Genomic DNA, 26,432 nt, shown 5'->3' with positions numbered 1-26,432 from the left:
ATGTGCGCTGCTAACCTGGAGCATAGTGGGAAGGATCCATTGATAGCCGCTGAGAGAGAAGAGGTGGTTGAAGTGTACAGCTGTGTTGATGGCAGTGGCGCTGTACTGCCTAAGGAGGGCGCTGTCCTCGGGGTGTAGGAGCAGGGCACCGTTAAACACATTCAGAAATAGCATAATCTCATCACCCCAGGGGTATTCACTGGGCATGCCCAGAAACATCTCCTCCAGCAGTTTGATCCACAGGACCTTATGTAACGTGTCCAAACCGAAGAGCTCTTTGCCTGGGAAGGGGGGAAAATATATTGATTTACGGATTGATTATAATTTGTATTATATGAATATAAGAAACATTTTTTATGGAATGTTACAGTGTTGATGAAAAATACATAAAAATAAATATAGTTGCAAATAAAAGAACACAATAGGTCATGCCAACATGGCTGGGAGTGTCAGACCAACTGCAACAATGAGCAAATAAAGACATATTAAGAGAATTTGTAGGCAAAATGGCTGAAAAATCATAAATGCAGTCACTATTAAAATGATTTAAGGGTTTATCACTTTTGACCAATAGGTGGCACTGTTAAAAAATTGATGTGGTTTGGTTAGAGTAAGGTGACGACACATACAAAAGTTTGGTGTCAATATGCCAAAGCATTGCAGAGATACAGCCTCAGAGTCATTATGGCATCATGCCTCAATTTTGTTTCGGTTTCGTCTATTGACACAAAATCCATAATTTTTGTCGGCACTGTCTGAAGACGATCTGACTCGAATTTGGCGAAAATCGGATAAACAGTTTAGGAGGAGTTCAAAAAAGTAAGTTCTAAAGGAAATCAAAATGGTGTAGGGATGTGCAGCGATTAATCATGATTAATCGTTTGCAAAATAAAAGTCTGTGTTTACGTAATATATGTGTGTGTTCTGTTTATAATAGTTATGTATATATAAAATACAAGCACATACATATATTTAAGAAAAATGTTAATTTATATATAAAATATTCATATTTACATGTATTATAAAATATATATATAAATATATGTATTTAAACATGCATATATTTCCTAAATTTATACATGTATGTGTGTGTATTTATATATACATATAACTATTATAAACAGAACACACACATATATTACGTAAACACAGACTTTTATTTTGCTAGCGCTTAATCGCGATTAATCGCTGCACATCCCTAAAATGGCGCAAACTGGAAGTTTTGCTAACTATTGCAAAACTGGTATCTACGTTCTTGGCATGACCCAAATCCGAATCTATTAAGACCAGCTAATTTAATTAAAAGTTATTAGCATTTTTGGAAATTTCATTTTCACTATTGACCACAAGGTCAAACTTTTTGAGTACTGTCAGGGCATGGTGCCGAAGACACAACCGAGTTTCGTAACAATACGCCAATGTGTTCGTAAAATATAGCATTTTATGGCAAAATTCAAAATGGCCAATGCCCAAAATGGTCGGTATGGAAAAATTTGGTATCGTTCGTCTCGGCATGCTGCACAGAATCTATAGAGACCAGTTTGTGATTTTTGGCCAAACTATTCGGAAGTTATAAGCAAAAATAGACATTTTTCATATCTCCTGACCACTAGGTGGCACTGCACCGAAACTGTGCAGATAGCCTCAGGTAATAGTTGTTATTACACATACCAAGTTTGGTCAGAATACGTCGAAGCGTTGCAGAAATATAGCCTCACTTTCATTTTGGCGGACACTTCATTAAATTCGTTCGCGTGTTATTCGAGAATGGTTTGAAGAATCGACTTGAATTCCTTAACTTTTTGTTGGCATGATCTGAAGTTGATCTGGTTTGATTTTCGTGAAAATCAGAGCAATGGTCAAAGAGGAGTTCGAAAAAGCATGTTTATCAGAAAATTAATTTCATTTAATGACGGAAAATGACGTCATAGGGTGCAATCGAATCGTCTGGAGTTATTAGCATAAACTTTGGACAGTTGGTGGCGCTAAAGGGATTGAGTTAGAGACTCCAAATTTGCCATGGCGATAGTTCAGACAGTCCTCTATCTGTGTGCCAAATTTAATAACTTTCCCACAAGTGATTCTATGGGTTTCCAAAGACTTCCTGAGCGGAAGAAGAAGAAACGGAAAAAAAGAAGAAGAAGAATAAGAACACCAACGATTACAATAGGCACCTACTATTGCTTGGCCCCTAACAAAACAAATGCAATCTTTAATCAAAAACATTAACATGCATGTAATTATGTCTTTCTTCAGTCTCAGCATCTTTTCTTGCAATACAGTATTAATCAAAAATCTGCTCTTTCTAATAGAGGTGTCTGACACCACTGGATAAATGGATAGACTGCTGGTCAAGAAGGTAAAAGAGATCAAATTGTTGTTCTTACTCACCCAGAGGCTCATTGAAGAGGGTGAACTCCGCATCAATGGCAGAGCGAGGAAATGACGGCAGTCGCAGAAGGTCTTCCTGAAGCATTGATACGTGGGATTGCTTGTGCATGGCAGGCATACGTTGCGTAAGCGAGATGATGAACAAAACTCGGCCAATCTCTTCCAGCTTTCTGGAAAACACCTAAAGAAAAACAAAGTAATTTGTGCTATATCCTTTCTTAATTAAAAAGTTACACTATATAGATTCAACAATGAGATTCACAAAGCACACCTGTTTCTGAATGAGCTCTTGACCCTTCTCTGGAAGCATATGAACCAGGTTGAGCTGAGGAGACACTGATCTTCTGAAAGGGTAGATGTCTCGCACATAGGTCTGATGTAGAGACGTATATCAATTTTTAGTCAAACAACCTAGTGTTTAATAATATGCTTTGAATTATCTGTTTGAAAACTACAACTCACCTTGGCATAGTGGATAAGGTTCCAACGCTTATCCATCAGAAAATAGTTAGCAGATCGAGCCTCTGGAATATTGAAGAACTCTAAACACTCCTGGCATGAAAATATCAAGCAAAAAAGGTTGTTAAACAGTGAAAATAGTAATATTTAGAACAAATATACAGCTATTACAATGACCTTTAAAAGAGCTTCAAACTGGGTGTCTTCATGCACTGGTAACTGAGTGGGAATGTCACACTCATTCTGTCCGTGAACGACCAGGGTTTTGGTTCCTAGGCACACAATTGCAGGTACAGTTATGAATCTGAACACTAGTCAACTTATCTTCTGTATGGAGCGTGGCTGAAATATGCAACCTGGCATGGAGGCAGTCACCAGAAGCTTGACCTCACACTGTTCTTTCTTCATTGTCTGTTTGAGGTCTTTGAAAAAGAGCCCTTCTACATAACCCACCACCTCCCACAGAAAGGTCAGTGTGGCTGATATGGCATCCATGCCCCACTCACAGGGAGTCCTCACGAAATACATGATCAAGCCCACCTGGGAAAGAATTAGAAAAATATCAGATTTCAGATCTGCCTAATGAGATCCCTGCATCCCCATCCTTCATTCTTAAAGGGACAGTTCACCCAAAAATGAAAATTCTGTCATCATTTACTCACCCGTGTCGTTCCAGACTTAATGAAACCTACTAATGTTTTTTGATGGTCACCAAAACTTAGAAGAGCAAAAGGGTTATAAATCCAAATCCATATGAATCAAGTGGTTTAATCCAGGTCTTGTGAAGAGATACGATCGCTTTATATAATGAACAGATTTATCTTCACATATAAACATATGGTAAACATGGATGATTGTGCATGCATTACATGCTAGAAACAAACTCATTGGTTCTCCTTTGAGCTTCCATGTTGACCATATGTGATGTGCTCTACTGTATGTATGTAGATCATTGTTTAGAATTGTTTAGATGTCAATAACATAAAATAAAATAAAAAAACATTCAACTATCATGGATTTATTTTACCTTTATTACCTTTTTGGATCAATTTTATTCCATAGTGGGACAGAAACCTCTCAGGTTTCGTTAAAAAAAAATCGTAATTTTTGTTTTGAAGATATATCATAACAGAGTTCGTTTTGGAGAACACAGAATTTTCATTTTGGGTTAACAATCCATAACAAAGATCCATTTTCCATGAAGAACCTTTAACATCCATGGAACTTTTTTGCTTAATTTGAGTCGAATCCTGTAGGATCCTGTTCCAGAAAATGTCAGAGTTTGGATTTTTGCATTACGGTATTTGTCTTTAAAAGATCTGGCAAGTGCATTACATGGTGACAGTGCATGTGTACACCTGAGAGACACAGAGCGAGCATGGGTTTATTGAAAGTTTTTAGAAAAATGGTTCCTGGAATCCAAAATGGTTCTTCTATGGCATTGCTGTGAAACCCCCTTTTTGCTTCTTTCTGGCACTTTCATTTTTAAGAGTGTTCCCTCAATCTACTTGAGCATTTAAATTAGAGCATCTATAAACAAATTCTTTTGTCTTCACATTAGTATTGAAAAAGCAATGCTAAAGTCTCACCAGATAGTTGAATAGAATGTGCGAGGTCTGTGCCGGCAGATCCCCGATGTTAAGCAGCAGTTTCCTCAGCATGTACATCAGCTCATCCTGTAACAATATGCATGTTTCATCATAGAACAGCACACACTCATCTATTATTTTCTGAAAGCAGGACTACTTACACTGTTAAAAATAAATGTAATTTTACAGGTATTGGTTACAGAATTTTCCAGTTGTCATTATACAATGAAATACCTGTTGTTTTACAGATATTTGCTGTAATTTATATTTCCACTATTAAATTTACATAGAATTGCTTGTATTTTGATATTACATCAAATTTCTGTTTTTTAAAAGCAAATTTTCTGTATGTTTACTCCCCCCCCCTGTAAATACAGGAAAAAAGGAAACAAATGTATAACTACAGAAATCTGCAGTCATTCAACATGTTTTTTCTTAACGTTTAAGATAATGTGTTGGTTTAAGTGAGGTTTATTTAAGGTTAAATAATAGTATTTGTACATGCACTGTAAAAATTAATTGTGATTTTAACAGTAAAAGACTGTAAAAATGCTACGGTAAAAAACTAAAAAAGTTTGCATACTTTTTACGCTGAATAACTAATAAATTACATTGAATGTAATTTTACAGTAAAACACTTCATTTTTTACAGTTTTTGTCATCGTTTAAATTTTTTGTTTCTTACAGTAAGGTTTTGTTATGTCTAATGTTGTTAAATTAATGTTTATTGTGATGTGATGTGGGTTACCATGATGATGTTTATTGTGTGAATGACACTGTGCTCCTTCTATATATAAGTAGTAACCTTCTCAGCTTAATGAGCTTTGATTCACCATGTGACTCTCATCACCATTTGTTATTGGTGGTTGTCAGTGTATTACAAAGGTACAAAACAGATGTTAGTACTTTATTAGGTTGGTAAATTAATATTATATCAGTAAATGAAATATGTTTTTTTGTTGTTGTTATATCAGTAAAACAAATCAAATGTTCAAATGTTGCTACCGTATTTTTTATGGAAAATATCTGGCAACCACAGCTGTCATGTTTTTTTTTTTTTTTTTAAGAGGTGTATGGATATATTCTAACATTTAATGTATGTTAAAAGTAAAAGATTTTATGGGATTATAAGGAGATTTTGTGTAGAATTACAGTAATATACAGTATTTATTGGTAAGAAATTATTATTATTATTTTTTTTTTTACAGTTTTTTTTACAGTATTTTCTGTTTTTAAACAGACATATTCTGGCACCCCTGCTGTTTTTGTACCCCCCCTTTTCTTTTTTTTTTACAGTGTAGTTGACCTTACCTGTCTGTTACTGACTGTGAGTTTCTCAAGGAAGTGTCTAAGAACCAGTGCTGGATCTTCAATCAGGCAGTTCCACAAGACCTGCTGAGCAACAGCACACACTGTGGGAACACAAAGCAAATAAAGCACAGTAGTGTGAGGGTCTAAAAGAACGGAGGATTTGTCGAAAGATTCTTCTTTGCCTCTCACCTGCAACTCCATCTTCCCGAACTCCTCCATCTTCCATCAGGTGCACGATGGGCAGCACGGCAGCACACATGCACGGAGGGAAAACAGCCTGCGGTGGCTGCAGCATGTGATGTGTTGGTGTGAGTTCTGCTGTGTTCTCATCATCTTGTAAGGAAAAACAAACCACATGAATAGCAAACAATAAAACCAATTTGACCAATGACTGTTCTCCTAAATGTGTCATTAATATAAATACTTACCTTCAGCACTGACCACTGACCGCACTGACCACACGGAGCCTCTGCGAAAGGAGTAGTTTCTGTGAGAGTTACTGGAGGCACAGGAAGGGCTGACAGACAGACGACGTGATGTCAGGTTCACCACATCTTCTACTGACAGAGAAGACGATCCCACATGTTACATTTGCACATCATTAGCTCAACTTCTGTCATTAATTACTCATCCTCATGTCGTTCCACACCCGTTCATCTTCAGAACACAAATTAAGATATTTTTGATGAAATCCGACATGTACCAATTTCAAGGTCCAGAAAGGTACTAAAGACATTGTTAAAACAGTCATGTGACTGCAGTGGTTCAACCTTAATGCTATGAAGCGACAAGAATACTTTTTGTGCACAAAAACAAAAAAAATAACGACTTAATTCAACAATTTTGGCATTCTTCTGATGTAGAACCCGGAAGTGCTGCACTGTGTTGACATCAACAGTGTAGGAGACTGACAGAGAAGAGAAGAAATTGTTGAATAAAGTTGCTATTGTTGTTTGTTTTTGCACACAAAAAGTATTCTTGTCGCTTCATAACATTAAGGTTGAACCACTGCAGTCACATGACTGTTTTAACAATGTCTTTAGTACCTTTCTGGACTTTGAAAGTGGTAATGACGTTGCAGTCAACCTCTCAGATTTCATCAAAAATATCTTAATTTGTGTTCTGAAGATGAATGAAGGTCTTACGGGTGTGAAATGACATAAGGGTGAGTAATTAATGACAGAATTTTCATTTTTGGGTGAACTAACCCTTTAATATAATATCTTTCGTCTGAAAAGATCAAGATGATTCTTATGATTCTTATGATATACAGCACAGAAATGACACACCCTCTTCTTCCTGCTCGGGCGGGGGACTACACGTGGGCTCATAGCAGGCCTCTTGTGCGATTGGGATAGCCGTGATGATGCTGGCCTCCCGACCGAGCCTCCTCTTCTCTTCCTCCTGCTGCATGTTCTTCAGGATGTGCTCTGCCCGCTGGTGAGAGCGAGACACTGCACGTGCCGAGAATGACTTCTGAAGTGTACAGAGAGAAGAGAAAGAACTGAATGAATAGCTAATGGGGAAATATCTGCTGTAAAATTTGTGCATGACCAGGATGTTTGTTGTGGTGGGCCACTAACACGTACAGACTGATCTTCACTAATTGCGTCCGGAACAGTGCCTGCATTCACAGGAACCCATGGAGGGTCAAATATGGGCACACAGGGCATTCCCAGGATAGGAGAGGGCAGAGTGAAGTTAATGCTGGGTGGAGGAATCTATGAGAGTGAGAGGGAGATTGAGATTGACAATAATGATATTATTTTTGATATAAGGATTTAAAATAACAGAAGAATATGCATAGAAATTAGAAGTGTACAAGCATACTGCAAAGTGTTAAGTGTTTTTCCATCAGTAATACCTTAAAAATTTGCTGAGCCCCTTCCTCCATCCGAGGCCACACCTGGTAACGGAATCTCCAGACAGTGTAGAACTTCAAAATGGAGTTAATTCTCTGACACGCTTCCTGGTGCTGAAATTCAGCCATCATCATCTCGGTCACTCCATCCGGCACCTTCACCGCGCACAGCAGGAACAGGGCAGCTGTGTGTGTGTGTTTACACATGATAATGATTAATGTGAATTTTATATTATATATATATATTAATAATATATATAATATCTCCTTGTGCCATTAAATACATCATCAAAGAAGTGAAGGGATGTCATTGCAAGATGGAGGGGAATTTATTTTGATTAAATATAGGGCTGTCAAAATTAGCATGTTAATGCGTGCAATACATTTTTTTCAGTTTAATGCGTTAAAAACATTTAACGCACCATCCATTTTCCGTTATAATTTGGCTATGGTTGCATTATATGATCACGCTCTTATTCACGCAAATGCTTTTAAACCATTCAAGCGCCACAAGACAAACAAAAATGCGCTGTCTGTGAATGTCGTGTCATGTGACACACACATGACTCGTGTGACAAAGACACGCGCCAGTATCGAGTTCTCTTTCATGCTTGAACAAACAATTACACACAAAATTATGACAAAATGCCAGTTTTGTGGAGTATCCTCATAAGAGCAGTCTTAAATGAGTTCAATAAAGTCTTAAATGAACTTAAAGAGTAGTGAGAAAATGAGATGCACGTCATGATCGGCAGCGGCAGCTCTTAAAGTGACAGCAGCCTAATAAACCAGCTGCTGTGATGTCTGTCATTAATGTTCAAAGAACAAGAGAACAGAGAAAACTGTAACTTTAATAAGGATTAATCTATATTTCATTTATAATTTATGCAGTGAAGACTCTAAAGTGTTTGATAACTTTATTACATTTTTGTATATTTCCACCTGTTAGACAGGTAAATATGACATTTATTATAATGGGTTTATGCGAAGATTGTTTTAAGTTCACTTAAGTTAAGCCTAATAAATGTTGAAATTGATGCTTTCAGTTATACTGTAATGTTGAATGTCTAATTCATTAATAAAAAAAATCAGTTTCATAGATTCATCAGTAGCAGTGTTAGTATCAGTGAAACTGGCCTTCATTCATGAGAAGATGCCATTAAACAAATATTTAAAATATACTGTCTTTAAGTTGTTTCTACATTCATTTGGAGAGTAACTGTGAAATTATTACAATATAAAAATATTAAAAAGCACGAAAAACATTTTATTAATGTGTTATTTTTTTAATTGATTGACATAAGTAAATATTATGAAGGGACATGAAATTTATATATATAAAAATACTAATAAATGATGTGCATGGATGAGTTATTTATAATAAATATTTAAATATTCAAAAATAAATAAATAAATAAATAAATAAATAAAAATTGTTAATTTTGATTTCATGGTGACTTCAATAATGCCTAAAATACACACAGTCTAGACGACTGTCATCAACATTATAAAATAAAAATATAATTCTGCAATGCCTTAAATAGGAATAAAATCCCATTGCTATAAAATGTGTAGAACAGTTGTCCAAAAAAAAAAAAAAAAAAAAAAAAAAAGAACTGTTAGTTCAAAATCTAACTAATGACCCTGAGTCGATTGCCCGGCACGGGAGGAACATGTTATCCAGACAGACCTGCAGCTGCAGCCATATGTTCATCCACACTCAGCAGGAGCTCCCACGCTGCAGGCAGAATGTCTCCATACATGTCCTCCGTCAGGATAGGGGCGGCTTTTATGAGCAAGGACAGAGGGGCTGGAGACAGGCTCATCACCTAAAAGAGTCGAACATAGCATACTTAACACAACTAACAGTCTTTATGTATTTGAAACAATAGCAATAGCTTGTACATCAGTGACGTTCTGTCTGTAGTGGACAGAAAGGAGAGACCTGGTTGCGGATGTATTTTAGCATGCCAGTGTCTTTTTTCCCCTCAGCGCTGTTGTCAGTGGGGCGTCTTTTCATGGAAGGGGTCCGGAGGCAGGATTTGTCTGAACACTGAAACAAAAAACAATTATATACTGTACTGTATGTTTCCATCCAAAGTTGAGTATTTAACTTGCGTGCAAATTTTGAATATCGCATAAAACATTTGCAAATAAAGCAGTGTTTCCATCCAGCGAGTCAAAGAGAACAAAAACATCACTTCCTGATACACTGGCACTAAATGTCACTAAGAAAAATGGAAGTATCTGCAATAGAATCCACTGAATCTAATAATGTTCATATATAATAAATTATTTGAGCCTTAGAGTTTAAGTTTTTAAGCGCATTTTTAGAATTTATGAGCATCTTGGCATTTCCATCCAGCATTTTTTATGCAATATCCCAAAATGCGCATAAAAATAGGTGGATGGAAACATAGCTACTGAATAGTTTCAATTTAGTTCTATTGAAAGGACTGATTCATTCAGCAACAAAGCAAGTGAATGAGTCATTGAATCATTTGCTCAACCGATTCATTCAAAAACATGGATTTATTCAGAAACTGAACATTTCTATTGTGTCTTTGTTTAGAAGTATTTCTGTTGGTGAAAAATAGCATAAAACAATATTGTGGCTAAAATGCACTTAAATCACAAATCGGAAAAACAGCACACATGTGAAACTGCTTAACAATACTGTATGTTATAAAGGTAACAAAACAAGGGGCATTTTTGCACACATATCTTGAAATTTGAGGGCATTTTTTATTTTTTTTTGTTGCCATTTTTCATTTCCAAACTGCTTTTTCTGTAAGGTGGAAATGAGGATCTGCTCTGTTAGTGTCACTCAGTTGTTGCATGTAAATTCTTTCAGAAAACAGCATTCAACACACTTGAGCTTGTTTAGAGTTTTCAGGAATTGAACATATCCACGGTTACTTCCTGGTTTTCATCAAGCCAGTTTGGGCATTTCCAGTGAACTGTTATCTGTCATTCTGTACTCGCTGTACATCAACACAAAACCATCAATGATTGACTTTTTAATGCTGTATTTATATATTAATGCAGTTATCACACTTAACTCATTTGCCAATAAACCAGTTTTATTGATTGCAATAAAGACGAAGCTATTGCGAACGTTTGAATAAGAAACGCACTAATCTAATTAGACACACACGCAACATTTTTCCAGCGCTTCAAATGTTATTTTTAACGTGATGACCACAAACATCATTGGTTCGTCCTTCAGAGATTGTCTACATTTGTAAAACTGAACGTTTCAAGATGTAAGAAATCCAACATTTGATATTAATTATCACTATAACCAGCAGATGGCGGCAGAGGACCATTTATTGGCTCATATTAGGCATTTCCTGTAGAATTTTTTCACTCAGTTTCACTTTTGAATAAATATTAATATTTTAAAAATCACGAGATTTAAAAATAAATTGTCAAGGTGAAGTATGTACTCTCAAAATCTCATGAAAAACAACTTTTCTTGTGAATGAATGACACAGAAAGCAATCATCGCTCTGTCTTTATAATCACTGAAGCTGTCAGTCAGAGCAGCGCAAGATCAATGATTTCAGCATACTTGTGAAAACTCATATTTTATTCAATGACTCTAACTAGAATGAGTTAGATTCATCTCAGTTCTCTCTCTGTCCTCGTCAGTGTTAAGCTGGTTGTTCTGTTCTGAGTTCTACATGTTTTATAGAGTTTTGAGTTTGTTGGAATAAAAAAGCTGCTACAACAAGATCCTGATTATCTTCCTCTGTGCTGAAACCAGCGACTGCAACGTTTCTACTTGCACTGAATATTTCTAACCACCTCTTTGCTCTTCTTGGCACGGCCACTGATATTGCCGGTGGCGCTGTTCTCTTTCAGGCTGTCCACCGTCTCGCCGTACAGAAGTTTGATGGCGCGAACGAGCCGAGCGCAGGAACGGCTGTGGTGCTGATAGCAGCGGGGGTGGCAGAAATCCACATGAGTGCAGATGAAACTCTGCTGGTTGCACAGCAGAATCATAATCTGGAAATTGAGGAAGAGGAGTGTAAGGAACATATATCACACACATTTAGTAAGTCAGAGTGATGACACTTACATGCAGCCATGACATATTGCGATGGTAGTTGTCCTCCACACCCCCTGTGCTGCCAGGACCTTCAGGTTCAATGCTTGGCTCGCTAGCACTCCACGGGCTTCCTAAACAGATAACGTGTACACAAATTTTACTCATGAAATTAAAGGTATAGTTCACCCAAAAATTATAATAAAGGCCTTCTTAAGTGAATTGATGGGTTTTTGTAAGAAAAATATATTTAAAACTTTATTAACTATAATAACTAGCTTCCAGCAGACGGACACATTGATTTGCAGCGGAAGAGTGACCTCTGACCCAACGCATGATGCAATGATGAACGCAGCAGCGCAGAAGATGGAGCAAAACAAAACACCGGTCATGAATTAGAAGTCTGAAACGAGAAATTTTAAAGTGAAATGTCAGAGGATTTAAGAGAAGACACAGCCCTATTTGTTTGAATCGTGAGAGGCGTCTAAGCTTACGATACTCCTACATCCTGCGTCATACATCGCGTCAGGGGTTACTCTTGTGGTGCAAGTCGACTTGCGGAGTATGCATACAGTCGTCTGACGAAATTTTAGTTTATAAAGCTTTAAAGGTGCCGTAGAACATTCTTTCACGAGATGTAATATAAGTCTAAGGTGTCTCCTGAATGTGTCTGTGAAGTTTCAGCTCAAAATACCCCATAGATTTTTTTAAATACATTTTTTTAACTGCCTATTTTGGGGCATCATTAAATATGCACCGATTCAGGCTGCGGCCCCTTTAAAGGGGTGGTTGCATGCGATTTCACTTTTTTAACTTTAGTTAGTGTGTAATGTTGCTGCTTGAGCATAAACAGTATCTGCAAAGTTACAGCGCTGAAAGTTCAATGCAAACGGAGATATTGTCTTTTAAAGTTATGGCATTTTATTGCCTACAAAAACGGGCGGTTTGGACTACAACGAGCTTCTTCCCGGGTTGGTGACATCATAAACCCTTGCTATTAACATAAACACTGCCCCCGGGAACACGCAACAAAGTGGGCGAGGCCATGTGGCGCAGCATAGTGAAAGCGGAAGAGTTGCTTACACCGAACGCGAGCTGCGCGACGCGACGCATCAAAAGATATAGAACCCATTATTATAGATATTTTCTACACTGGATGCGGTGCTGAAGACAGTTTCCAGAATCTACACGAGTTCAATGCTGGATTTACACAAAGACTTTTACTGAAAGATGAAGCAGTTCCCACTTTAAAAGTAGAAGCTGCTGTTTATTGTCTTCAAACTGTAAGTACATTTTATTGTTTGTAACTTACATGTCTTTTAAACGTAATGTCATAGTTCTGTTGCTGTTTTTAATGCATCTAGGACATATACAAAGAGCAACTCGTTTTTGCTAAATTCTAGTGCAACAAACACCAACAAACTTCTATGTTCATAGACAAACAGTTGTTCATGCTATAAATTAAAAGATACCATTACAAAAATGCGACTACTCAGGCATGTATTTACTACAGGAAAGCTTTAATCAGGATAAAACTATATTGAAAGCTAACAAACAGCAGTGACAGCATATGTAAACACTTTGACACAAAAACTAAATGAAATACCATTCATAAACGTCCTTTAAAAGCCGCGATTGGAGAGGTTCTGCTTTATCCTCTTCATCTGGGTCTGATTTGGCTCAATTTGATACAGCAATATAGGCGCTTTTATTTACTTTCCACCTAAGCGCGTAATAACTGATGGTAAGGGGCGTGGCGTTTCCAGACGCTTCAGCGAATCACGATGGACTGGGCCAGTTACCAACCTGCTGACCAATCTGAGCACATTGCCTATGTCGGAGGGAGTGGCTTCATAGAAGCAGGAAGTCAAACGAGCCGTTCATATGACAGTGGAAACTGAAGGTGTAGAATAAAGATAAAATATATGAAAAATACAGCGTTTTCAAAAAAACGAAGCATTAAGACTTGTTATACTGTGCCCCAAAACACAATCAAGCCTAGAAAAAAACCACGTAACCACCCCTTTAAATATCTCGCTCCCTGCCCTCCCGAGCTCTTGACTAAGTGCAGTTATACAGTGCATAAACAAAGTTCACACAGCTAATATAACCCTCAAATGGATCTTTACAAGATGTTGATCATGCATGCATCGATTCCTGTGAGTATAGTATGTATTTGGATGTTTACATTTGATTCTGAATGAGTTTGATAGTGCTCCGTGGCTAAAGCTAACATTACACACTGTTGGAGAGATTTATAAAGAATGAAGTTGTGTTTATGAATTATACAGACTGCAAGTGTTTAAAAATGAAAATAGCGACGGCTCTTGTCTCCGTGAATACAGTAAGAAACGATGGTAACTTTAACCACATTTAACAGTACATTAGCAACATGCTAACGAAACATTTAGAAATTCACAAATATCACTAAAAATATCATGTTATCATGGATCATGTCAGTTATTATTGCTCCATCTGCCATTTTTCACTATTGTTCTTGCTTGCTTACCTAGTCTGATGATTCAGCTGTGCACAGATCCAGACGTTAATACTGGCTGCCCTTGTGTAATGTCTTGAACATGAGCTGACATATGCAAATATTCGGTCATACATATTAATGATCCCGACTGTTACTTAAACAGTCTGTTATGTCGAGATTCGCCTGTTCTTCTGAGATCTTTTAAACAAATGAGATTTATATAAGGAGGAGGAAGCAATGGAGTTTGAAACTCAATGCATGTCATTTTCATGTACTGAACTCTTGTTATTCAACAATGCAGAGGTAAATTCAATTTTTGATTCTAGGACACCTTTAAATAAGGATATTTTTCTCACAAAAACGCATCGCTTTGCTTCAGAAGGCCTTTATTAACCCCCTGGAGCTGTATGGATTACTGTTATGATGGATGGATGCACTTTTTTGGGCTTCAAAATCTCGCCCCCCCATTCACTGCCATTATAAAGCTTGGAAGAGCCAGAATATTTCTAAATATATCTCCAAATGTTTTTATCTGAAAGAAGATAGTCATATACACCAAGGATGGCTTGAGAATGAGTAAATCATGGGATAATTTTCATTTTTGGGTGAACTATCCCTTTAAGTTCTTAATGTGTTGTTAATTTTTTGTTTACTGCATAACTACTAATGATGTGCAGGAAAGCCATTAACTGCTTAAGCAAATTTGTATAGTATTTTTAGAAGTATCTGATCTCCGTATATACTGTAGTTTCCATATATGACTATTCATTTATTTTTATTGGGACCTTTTATGTAAATCAAGCTAATAATTCTAAAACAAATTTGGTAAAGGTTTAGCTTGACTCAGACATATAACATGGCACAACAGGCTGATTTTCTTTACAGGTTTAAAACAGCAGCGTAAATATTTAAAAAAGGTTAAGATATGTATGATTTCATTGTCCAGTATTACTCTTAAACTTCTGAGACGCATTAAATAAAAGGACTGCAAAATAACCATCAAATTTAAACTTTTTACACACCTTGAGTATTTTCATTTATAAAAGTTCACACTTTAGTCATATTAGCTTTACAAACTGACCATTATGCCATAATATGTACGATTAGATGTTTATTAAAAACATTACCTTTGTGTTTATTGGATCAGCCTGACAAATAGATTTCTATTATTCAGTTAAATGTATTATTAACGCATTTCCAAATAAGGTATTGTGCTTTAACCAGCTCCCTAATAACAACATTTACAAATTCAACACCAAAATAACTGAAGCAGCATCGTCTGACCTATATCAGTGACAGTATCTCTGCTCTGGGAGAGCAGCCGCTCCGAATCCACATCATTCTCAGACTCAGAGTCCTGTCTGGACATCTTAGTGCTCTTCAGACTCCCTGCTCTGCGGATAGAAGACAAAGAGCCTCCTTTCTTTACTCGGAAACTCCTTGCTCCTTTAATCTGTAGCAAACGAGAGCCACCAATACGGATCTTCCTAATGGGAGCTGTGGAGAGGAAACGAGACAAAATGAAATGATAAATCTATCAAACACGTACATGCAGACAGTTGTTCCTCTTTCATTTTACCCAGCGGCTCTTGTGATGATTTTTTCTCCTCACAGCCAGTGTCAGACTTGAGGGTGTGGCTGCTGCTGTTCAAAGAATCGTGTCCGTCTTCATCATCCAGGATTCCTGCAAAGCTGATCTTCCTCTCATAGCGGTGACGGCCTAAATCAGGGTCCAGACGCAAGCGGCAGCTCTCTAAATCCTATTGGAGCCAAAACACAAGCCTGTTTTATGTGCAATGTAAGATCCACTTACTTCTGACTTTTGTAGTGTCAACCCTTCAAAAGATTCTCTGAGTTTTTGTATTTTTCATATTTCCAATTCATTTCCTATGTCGGTCATTTTTGACCGCAAAGGAGCCAAGCGTGACTTTTTTTTTACCCGTTAACATATCCGAAATATATCCATTATTTTTTTTGTGATCACATCGCTAATGCGACAAAAGTCACCAAAAGTGTCATCCGATTCTGATGAAGCAAAAAAAATTCAAAACATACATTTTTCAGTCATTTTTGACCAAAGATGCCCAGAGAGTTAATCAAGTCACATGAATAAATCTGGTCAGAGGAAAACAATACCAAAACTGACCACAAGGGGCTCTGTTCGGGGTCTGGGGAGACAGGGAAAAGTCTCTCGCAGGAAAGTGGTGATCTCCAGAAGCAGCTGACAAGCAGCCATCTTCAGAGCAAAAGGGCAGCCACACTTTGTAGGGTTGACTGTGTCTGTTGAAAGAATCAAACAAAAATCATTAGCTAGCATTGTATTGGTTTTGAACATCGTCTGTTTCATATCATTTTCACTCTTACTGTCATCCAGATAATCTTCCTCCTCATCCTCCTTTTTCGCTCGCCTCTTGCTCTCTTCATCATAGATAAAACCCAAAATGTTGGCTGGACTCTCACTGTCCGAGTGGCAAATTTCACTCAGCCGAGTGCCTATTGCCTTTTTGAGGATACATATATTAGATGCAGCCAAATACCACAAATGAAATTATATAAGAAAGTTTTCTGCAGGAAAGACAAAATCTGCATATCTGTCAGCCTAATCGTGTGACTCACATCTCCCCACTGGTAAAACTGTTTGGCTGCGTTCCACTGGAGCTTCGTGTTCCGTTTGTTTCCTGCTACAGGCGATCTTCCTCTGGACAGCCCTCTCTTAGTGATGTTCACATGGTGACCTTTCATCCACTCTGGCCAGTTACCACGATTACAGCGATGCACAAAACGTGCACACTCCAGGAAAAGCGAGGCCCTTGCCACCACAGGAGCTTCCTGGAAAAGACATTTATCAAATTCAACAAGACAATATTCAGTTCCTTATTTTCTCTAATATATATATATATATATATATATAGCTGTGAGCAGCAATTATTCGGATTCAAGTGCTTTAAGGCCTTTGAGCATATGAGTAAAAAGGTATTATGTTTTATTTTGCAAGCATGTACCCACTTAGATCATTGATAGAAACGACCATTTACAGCCAATACAGGCAATTTACTGTTTTTTTTTTTAATGCTTTTTAACAGTTATAGCGCCATCTATGGTCGGATCTCCATAAAAGTTTGCAGGCTTGTTTAGAATCATATTTCGCACGAGTGCACCATTTTTCGTGAAGTTCCACGTTTTTGTTTAGGAGTTATAGGCTTTTGCATGGACTTGGCCATTCCCATTTTCTAAATGACCCTGTTATAGCTATCCAAAGGATTGTTCAAGTTTTTTCTTTGATAATTATTGATCTAGAAATTTCACAGAATCGTACTGGATTGGTTTTATTCAGGGTGAGCCAAAAACCTAGGACTAGTTTGCAAAAATGGGTGCTTCATTGGCCGATGGCAGACATGTTTTTTGAGATACACCAATGTCCTCATAGACAATCATGGCACTTTGGACAAAGACGCTGCGTGCCAATTTTCAAGTCAATTGGACTAACGGTTAAGTAGTTATAGCCATTTTCATGTTTTTTTTCCCTGTTATAGCGCCACCAAGTGGCCAGTCGCTGCGTCCTTTTGCACGTGACCACAGACTGAGCGCTTACATAAGTGTGCCAAGTTTGGTGAAAATGTCTCATTCTGTTCAAGAGTTATAGCCATTTTAGCAAAAGTGGTTCCACCTACTTTGAACGTTTTGACGGCCATTAGGGGCTATGAAGCGAAATTTCAACTTTATTTTTATAATTATTGACAATCAGATTCCACAGAATCTTGCTGCACTAGTTTGGTCATGATTGGGCCAAAAACCTAGGACTAGTTCACAAAAGTAGGTTTTTCAAAAAATCCAAAATGCCCGAAAATTTCGTACTTTTGACCGCTGTAGCGCCCCCGTCAGGCCGATTGGGGCGAACCTTGGTGACATTGTAGACGGCATGAGTACTACCATCCCTCAAAGTTTCAAGTCTCTACAACTTATGATTTGGTCTGCCTGATCACTTTTAAGGGAGAATGCTGGAAATTTTAACAATTACAATCAAACTACGCGCTTGAACTCCTAAAAATCCAAATGCTGATCTCAATTTAAAAGCTTAACCCCCAGAAACATAATATAAAGATCTGAATAACAGGTTTCAAGTTTCTTTAGTCCAGCAGATATGCTTCAAAAGTAATGTGACACCATTTTGTATATAAACCGAAGAATTCAAACTGACCAGGTCCAGCGCCGCAGCTAAAATCGAAGCATCTGGTATGGTTCCCGGCTCACAGCAGTTCAACAGGAACTGAAACCTCTTCATGCCCTGTCTGATTGCACCAAGATTCACAATGTTCTTATTCTTTATGGCCTCCTGACTGGCAGCCAAGCGCTCCTGGAATCCGTGGCAACCTTGTCGGTGGTACAGAAAAGTTTTTAGTAAAAGGAGGGTATCATTTCTGCATGAACAGGTTTTAACAGCTGGTGAAATATGCATCTGGTGATACTGAATGAACATGCAAGTCTGTTTGTCACCACAACATCTACAAACCACGGACATGTGAATTTCCCCAAATAAATATCTAATAACTATTAACTTGGAGAGCTGAAGGTTCACGACAACTTTGACAAAGCTGTGGCGGGTCATGGTGCCAGGTCATAGGTCAGAGAACCACAGTTCCTCTTCCAGCGGATGGTTCTGACAAAGATGGACAAACACACAGACAGCTGGCATGGAAGATGGTGTACCAGAAGCACAAGACACGTCAAGTACGGCACACGCACACAAACAAACAGAGCGAACTGTGGGCGAGGGTGGGGGAAGGCACCCGAGGATTCTACCATCTTTCTCTTCTGTGTGGTGAATCTTGGAAGGGTTCCTCCGACCAGACCGCCATTTACCGAGCCGCTTGAAGAAATTCTCCTCTTCCTCTCGCCCATATTCAACAGCGTTACCCTCCGACAGCTTCACGGCACTGGTGAACTTGACCTGAATGTACAGGAAAGACTTGTATCAAGGACATGAGGTCTAATAAGTCTATATATCTTCCATGAAGAGGTTCAGCTTTATTCCCAAGAAAGAAATTAGGTGAGGCAGAAAAATGATTGCACTAATGATCACAGTAACGATGGCATCATTTCCAGTGGGATCTAACAATTAATAATCTCCTTCCCCCTCCTTGTGTTTACATGTCTATGCAATATTAGTATTAATCCATTTATTGTTTTTTGTGTGCCTTTGTGTCTAATATATGTGTTTTACATAATTGGATTTTCTTATTCTACAAACAAACAATAAAGTATAAATCATTAAAAAAAAAAATCAGGTCAACTCTCTTATCTCAATCTAATAATTTATTCAAAAATGCAATTAATTCATACAGTGGCTGGAATAATCATCTTCTATGATGAGTATGTTTTGATTTGTTTTGATTTTTTTACATGAGGGGCATAAAGTTAAAACGTCAATATAGTTTGTTAATATTTTGAATTAGATTTTTATTTTTATATTTTCTGTTTTCACTTTAATTTTTTAGTAATTTTGTTTTTATTACATTTTATTTTTCAGTTTTGGTTATTACTCCAACTTAAACTAAACAAAAATGAGAAATGTAATTACTAGCTGAAATAAAATTTTAAAAAAAGTTTTTTTTTATTTGATTTCAGTTAAAGGTAGGGTAAGCAATTTCAGAGAGGCTAGCAATATCAAGCTAGCTTTGAAAGCATGAGAAATTACTTCATGTCTCAAAGCAAATAACATTATAATAACAATCAATGCAAACAAATTACAGAGCTCTTACTTGTACCACCTGACTGCTGCAGATTCATTTTGGCGTTGATAGTGTTGACAAAGAAATACATGAAACTCGAGTTTATTATATTTCAAGAAATGAAATTGTTTAGTTAATGATAATCCTGTGTCAAGGTGATACAACTAACAATTCATATATTTTGTCAAATATAATTTTTACCTTGAAAATATAACTTTGAAATCTTGTTTGAATATAATGATTAAATAATGAGCAATGAGAGAGTACACTAACATGTATTCAAAGTATAAGGAAAGTACTTTATTACTTTTTACTTGATGATAACACCACATGACATTTTAGAGTCATTAAGGGCCAGATTTACTAACAGCTTTCGCCAGCACAAACCCTCTTTTGCCATTAAAAAACTACTGTTGGGATTCACTAAAGACACGCAGTACAAAATTATCACTGAAAAGGCATTTTTGTGGCTGACCTTATTGCATATGCATTTGTAGGAGTTTTCCTTTCAGCTGGAGAGTATTTAACACTCTGAGGTCTGAGGTCTCGCCGGCGATACCACCGCGGTTTTTTTCTTACCAGTGTGAAAGAGACTCAAAATACTCTGTCAATTTTAACCTGTGGAATGTCTTCTTTTATTTGTGTACACTCAGAGTAAAAACAAAATGTTGTGCTTTTTGCAAAATAAAGAAAACTAACATGATGCGTGATCTCTCGTCTCCCTCTGAACGAAGTCCAATCTAATAGTTCTCAGAAAATGAACTGTAACTTATATTAATACTAATATTTTTTGGCTTTATTTCAGTGACTTAAGTTTTTTGTTTTTTCAATAACCACGCATAAACGTTATTCCTTCAAAAACACAAACATGTACATACATGTTCCTCACATATTATTGTAGCCTAGTTTGTGCTGAATACAGTGTAATGACACTTTTTCCATTAATATGTTTATGAACAACTGAAAAAAGCACAAATGTCAGGGCATGTCAAAACTTCTCCAGGCCCCAAATCAGCCTCAGACTCCAGAGGGTTAAATGGATCATGATTTACTAAGGTTTGCGCTAGTCAATTTACTGGTATTTACGCAATTATTTAACACCCCCAAAAAAAGCATGTCTTAACCCATTTTGTGGCATGGCTGCAATTGCTGCTAGGTGGAGACACCGCAGAGGACAGAGAGCGAGTGGTAGAAGGGAGAAAATATTTTCCACTTGTATTAATTTCTTTGGAATAACATCTATCCGTTAATATCACATAAGTTGCGCCTGTGTCGACCCGCAGGTGTTGAGCATCAGCTCTTCTTATTTTGACCCAATGCTAATTTGCGCTGCTCTTGGTAGGTTGCGTTGGTCATTATGTAAATGATTTGACTGCGTCTGTGTTCTTTAATTTGTTCATCAGCAGTAGATCAGGCGCAAAACTTGCCACTCCAATCGGTGCATTTGTGGAACTACACTCACACTAATTTCCCCCATTTAGTAAATCTGGCCCTAAATGTAATCTGTTCTTGAAAATGGAATGAATCCATATGAAACGAACATGGATGCATTTCTAAGAACTTTGCAGATTTGTATTATTATGGACACCCTCTTTACCTTACTACATAGTCCTCACCTTGGAGCTCTGTCTGATAAAGGACAGTCTGTCCACTGAGCTGATGTCCAGCAGGTCCTCCACCCCATCAGCCAGTCCAGACAGAGAGGAGCGTTTTAGCCAGTTACCTGTTCCACAGGTTCAATAGTTACATAAAAAAAGGTTAATTTAGCGCTATGGTAAATCAGAGGCCTAGTCATGTTTGAACTCTGGTACCCTTTAAATGGAAGTGCAAACAAGCCAAAAGGAATGTAAGAGGGAAGATTTCATGCTGGTGCTCCGGCTTATACAGCATATACACAAAAATAGACAAACAACACAAACTCTCACAGCAATACATAAAAATTAAATAAAAATTTGAATGCATTTTTTTTTTTCAAACTAAAGCTTCCATAATGACACCGTAAGATGAGGCTGCATAACTATAACACAACACACATACGTAACATGGAGACAGTGAGTGGATGGCGAACTTTCCTATGGCATGCTGGTGACAAAAAGGAAAGAAAAGAGATATGAATGACTTTCATTAAATTCAGATCCATACCACACCACTGAACCAATCAGAACTGAAAACTCTTTATAAAATTTGGTTTATTTATTTATTTTTTCTAATATCAACTTCACATACTCTCATATTAGAAGTTAATTTTTCAAAATTTTTACAAACTTACCTATGTGCGGCATTCACTTTAACATAAATCTTCATTTGTGTTTCGAAGATGAATGAAACAACATGAGGTTTTAAATGATCACAGAGTTTTCATTTTTGAACTACCCCTTTGTGAATGTAAGAAAATCATGGAAATTAGAATTTTGTAGTTTTTAGTTTACAGACAGCTTTCAATGTGTATTCACCCAACCATGCATATTTGGAATAAGATCATGGTTTTGCAATTCAGAAAAATAGAAAAACATTATTTTCTTGATTGATGATTCGGATAGAAAAAATTTAGTCTGGACTAAGTGGGCTATATACATACATACATACACACAAGAAATGTCAAGCGATTCAAATTTTTAATCTAATTAATTACATTATGTTTCGATTAAGTAATCTAAATAATTGCAAATTAATCGCACATCAAATTTGTCTGAGACAATTACTCCCAAAAGATAATTTAAAGTCATTATTGTGTTAAATGAGAAAAGCATCAAATAGACATTCAAAAAGTAGCTTTAGAAAATTCAAAAATATTTTATTTATATCCAAAATATTTTATTTAATTCTATTTTATTTGATTCAACATAGAATATATAACAAACTTTTAGGTTTCAACGGCAATGAGGGTGAGTAAACGCAGACAGAATTTTTCATTTTTAGGTGGGTTTTTTTATTCACATGGAATATGATTTTTTTTTCTGAAATAATACTCTAATAAAACTGCCAGTAGGTGGTGGTAAATGTCTAAATGAGTAAGTCATTAGGCCCTACTTTAAAGATCTAAACACATGGTCTGAAGTGCATGACGCAGGTGAACTTAGGGTGTGTCCGAATCCACTTTTGATAGTTTATCAACGGAAAAAATGGTCTAAAAGGGTTGTACCTAGTCTCTTAATGTGTCATGGGTGTGTTTTGGGTGTAATGTGCAATAAACCAATCAGAGTCTCATCTCCCATTCCCTTTAAAAGACCGGAGCACTCGCACCATGCCGGATTCGCTACTTACATGGAGGAATATAGACACCCTCAACCTGACAAGTCAGTTTAGTGTTGCCACGATTGGTCAAATAATTAGCCAATTTAATTTGTCATTACTGCAAATTAGGTAACTCTGATAAATGCAATGACTATCCATTATGACATGCAGATGTACACAATAATAATCTTTTACATTGTAATCCTTTTATTTTTAAAAATACTGCGTCATTGACTTTAGACCAGGTTTCATTTTGTCAATGGCGCAGTCGTTTTCAGTTTCTCAAAATAGCAACACGCCAACAATGCACCTGAACCCACCTCGTTTACAGACCAGCACACCCATGGGCGAACAGATGGGCAAGAGTGCATTTGCAATTTAAACAGCGTGTTGCTAGACGTGCAAACGATAGCTGCGTCGGGCTGAAACTAGTAAAAAACACTTGCTCGAGTGATATTGCTTAACTATATCATGTTTGTAAAGAACTTCTCTAACACAAAAACATACCTATGGGCAATTTGAGCTTCTTGCGCAGTGAAATCCGTCGGGATCGTGATCGTGAACGCCGGTCTGTGGTGGTACCAGAGTGGGCAGTGGTGCACTCAGACGTGTCCTGCTCTGATTGGCTGCTTGTATCACTGGCGGCACTCTGAGATTTGAACATCTTCCTCCAAAAGTCTTTCCTTCCTAAAAGAGCTCCTGGAATCTGCTCCTCGCTGACACACAGATACAGATGCACTCAATCCATGTATATACTTAATTTATGCATTACAAAATGTGGTATATTTGTGTGTACTTTTTTGCTGCAGATGGCTTGGTTTCCTCCTTTTCGTCTGTTTTTTTAGTAGTATTAAGTTTTTCTGCGCTGTCCAGGAGGCCACTGAGAGCCACGCGTCGAAAGACATTTCCATGAGACTCCTTTATAAACTGAACCAGCTGACGTATGTCACAATACAGACCCTGATTTGAGAGTGTTTAGATGTGAGGAGAGAAAGTCATAGTGTGAATGTGTGAAAAGAGAGAGAGATGGAACATAAAAATATAGATTTAAATAATCACTCTTCTTTCTAAGAAAATTTTGAAAGTAATTGAGACTTTATATTTTATATCTAACAATGCAACTTTTTCTTCACAATTGCAATTACTTTTTATAATATAGCTGCAAGCAGCAATTATCGGGGTTCAAGCACATTTAAGCACATGCGTAAAAAGGTTTAATGTTTTAATTAGCAAGCCTGTAACTATCTCCATCATAAATGGAAAAGACCAATTACAGCCAACATGGGCAATTTACCAGAGGAAATATATGGTTTATAAAGCTTAAACAGTAAATCGAGGTTGAGCCGAAAAACCTAGGACTAGCTCGGCAAAGATGGTTTTTGAAATGATCTCCAAAATTTAACGAATGATTCGATGGACAGCAGCGGTCCTAGAGGAAAAGTTGCTCAGAATGAGGAGTTCTACCATTTGATATGAATGTTGTGGGCGTGTGCAAAAAAATCATGTGATACAAGATCCTTTACGCACGTGAAAAACGCAAAGGTGGCCGATTTCTTTTGAATTTCTAATACACTAATGTCCTCATAGACAATCATGGCACCTTGGAAAAAGACACTGCATGCCAATTTTCAATTTGTTCGGAGTCACAGTGAAGTAGTTATAGACATTTTCATGTTTTTTTTCCTGTTATAGTGGCCAGTCGCCATGTACGTTGTACCACACGACCACAGATTGAGCTCTTACATAGGTGTGCCGAGTTTGGTGAAACTATCTCATTCTGTTCACGAATTATAGCCATTTTCAAGTTTTTTTCCTGTTATAGCGCCACCAAGTGGTCAATAGCTGTGACTTTTTTCACGTGACCAAATATTGAGTGCGTACACGTGCTCCAAATTTGGTGAAAATATCTCATTCTGTTCACGAATTATAGCCATTTTCAAGTTTTTTTCCTGTTATAGCACCACCAAGTGGTCAATCGCTGTAATTTTTTTCACGTGACCAAATATTGAGTGCGTACACGCATGCTCCAAGTTTGGTGAAAATATCTCATTCTGTTCACGAATTATAGCCATTTTAGCAAAAGTGGCTCCGCCCACTTTGAATGTTTTGGTGGCCCTTAGAGACCGTGAATCAAAATTTCTACTGTTTTTTGATAATTATAGACTGCACTGCTGCACTGGTTTGGTTCTGATCAGGCCAAAAACCTAGGACTAGTTTGCAAAGTAGGTTTTTCAAAAAATCCAAAATTCATGAAAATTGCATACTTTTCACTGCTGTGGGTTCTGATGATGAATGACGAGTGAATCCTGCATTTTGTCTGTCTTGAGCCAATGATTCCAACGATATAAGACACTTATGCCTAACGGTTTAGGAGTTATGAGCGATTTCATACTTTCACCGCAGTAGTGCCCCCTGTCAGGCGAGTCTTGGTGACTTTGTAGACGGTGTGTGAGTACTACCAGCCCTCAAAGTTTCAAGACTATATTGCAATGCAACTTTATTCTTCGCAACTGTGACCATTTCTATCAATTTGTGACATTAATTCTTGCAACTTTATTTCTCAGTTTGCGACCTTTACATCCCACAATGTGACTAAGTCACAACGTAACAGAAGTAGTGACAGATCTTTTCGTCCACATTGATTAGTTGGCATCGATAGCTGATTGGTGGAACAATCGGTCGACCTCAAATTATGACCTACATCATTATTAACCAATTATTAATCACCAAATATAAACTCAAAACCACAGTTTTGGCAGCTCATGAGTGCAGTACTCTCACCAGGTTCTCAGAGCTGTGAAGCTCATGTGTAGTGGAGGCACATCTCGTGATGAGAGACTTGAACATGCAGCCCACCACCACAGTCTCCATGCTCTGGGCCAGAGACTTATCTCCTCCAGTGGTGAAGTTGTTCCCGAAGCCAGCCTTGTCTGCAAAGACAAACAAGAAACTGTGACCTGGATGCCATGTCTAGGCAAAATCACTGAGGCTCAGCCATAAGTGCCAAACAATAAGGGAAGCAGGAAGCATTGATGTTTACAAGATGAAAAGGGGGAAAATCATAAGAAAACCTAAAGAGTGATTGCGGGTTTTGAAGGTTTGCATACATGCAAGTGACTGCGGCCTGAGAGATAGTGATAGACCTAACAATCAGGTCATGCTCTGATTTCAGCAATGTTGAGTTTTGTTTAGCTGGATCTATAAAGCCGGTTTTTAGATTGTTTATTTGGTAAAGCCTATGCACTGTTTAGCTCAACTACAGGCGAGAACATCACCCTGGACATTGTGAGGGGTGCAGGAATGGGTGTAATGCCTAGTTTTGGCAGTA

At 37.4% G+C, this 26,432-nt stretch overlaps 1 protein-coding gene across 1 annotated transcript in view; it reads right to left on the bottom strand.

Annotated features, from left to right (window-relative positions):
• LOC137011066 (protein unc-80 homolog) overlaps positions 1 to 26,432 on the bottom strand; it is a 67,057-nt gene that overhangs the window by 20,992 nt on the left and 19,633 nt on the right. The window contains exons 17-44 of the mRNA XM_067373638.1: positions 25,886 to 26,034; positions 23,901 to 24,064; positions 23,612 to 23,820; positions 21,487 to 21,593; positions 18,942 to 19,089; positions 18,340 to 18,512; positions 16,758 to 16,970; positions 16,506 to 16,641; positions 16,288 to 16,421; positions 15,721 to 15,901; positions 15,426 to 15,638; positions 11,696 to 11,796; positions 11,422 to 11,622; positions 9,557 to 9,664; positions 9,302 to 9,440; positions 7,615 to 7,796; positions 7,340 to 7,471; positions 7,040 to 7,226; positions 6,179 to 6,310; positions 5,940 to 6,083; positions 5,751 to 5,851; positions 4,440 to 4,526; positions 3,207 to 3,390; positions 3,028 to 3,122; positions 2,854 to 2,943; positions 2,663 to 2,764; positions 2,392 to 2,572; positions 16 to 281 (exon numbers count right to left, since the gene is read on the bottom strand). Of these exons, the coding sequence (XP_067229739.1) occupies positions 16 to 281; positions 2,392 to 2,572; positions 2,663 to 2,764; positions 2,854 to 2,943; positions 3,028 to 3,122; positions 3,207 to 3,390; positions 4,440 to 4,526; positions 5,751 to 5,851; positions 5,940 to 6,083; positions 6,179 to 6,310; positions 7,040 to 7,226; positions 7,340 to 7,471; positions 7,615 to 7,796; positions 9,302 to 9,440; positions 9,557 to 9,664; positions 11,422 to 11,622; positions 11,696 to 11,796; positions 15,426 to 15,638; positions 15,721 to 15,901; positions 16,288 to 16,421; positions 16,506 to 16,641; positions 16,758 to 16,970; positions 18,340 to 18,512; positions 18,942 to 19,089; positions 21,487 to 21,593; positions 23,612 to 23,820; positions 23,901 to 24,064; positions 25,886 to 26,034 (4,259 nt within the window). The remainder of the gene's footprint in view (positions 1 to 15; positions 282 to 2,391; positions 2,573 to 2,662; positions 2,765 to 2,853; positions 2,944 to 3,027; positions 3,123 to 3,206; positions 3,391 to 4,439; positions 4,527 to 5,750; positions 5,852 to 5,939; positions 6,084 to 6,178; positions 6,311 to 7,039; positions 7,227 to 7,339; positions 7,472 to 7,614; positions 7,797 to 9,301; positions 9,441 to 9,556; positions 9,665 to 11,421; positions 11,623 to 11,695; positions 11,797 to 15,425; positions 15,639 to 15,720; positions 15,902 to 16,287; positions 16,422 to 16,505; positions 16,642 to 16,757; positions 16,971 to 18,339; positions 18,513 to 18,941; positions 19,090 to 21,486; positions 21,594 to 23,611; positions 23,821 to 23,900; positions 24,065 to 25,885; positions 26,035 to 26,432) is intronic.

The sequence above is a fragment of the Chanodichthys erythropterus genome, chromosome 21 (genome assembly GCF_024489055.1).
Source record: "Chanodichthys erythropterus isolate Z2021 chromosome 21, ASM2448905v1, whole genome shotgun sequence".
Taxonomy (NCBI): domain Eukaryota; kingdom Metazoa; phylum Chordata; class Actinopteri; order Cypriniformes; family Xenocyprididae; genus Chanodichthys; species Chanodichthys erythropterus.
Note: the sequence above shows the minus strand (reverse complement) of the source record. Positions and strands in the feature narration are given on the sequence as shown.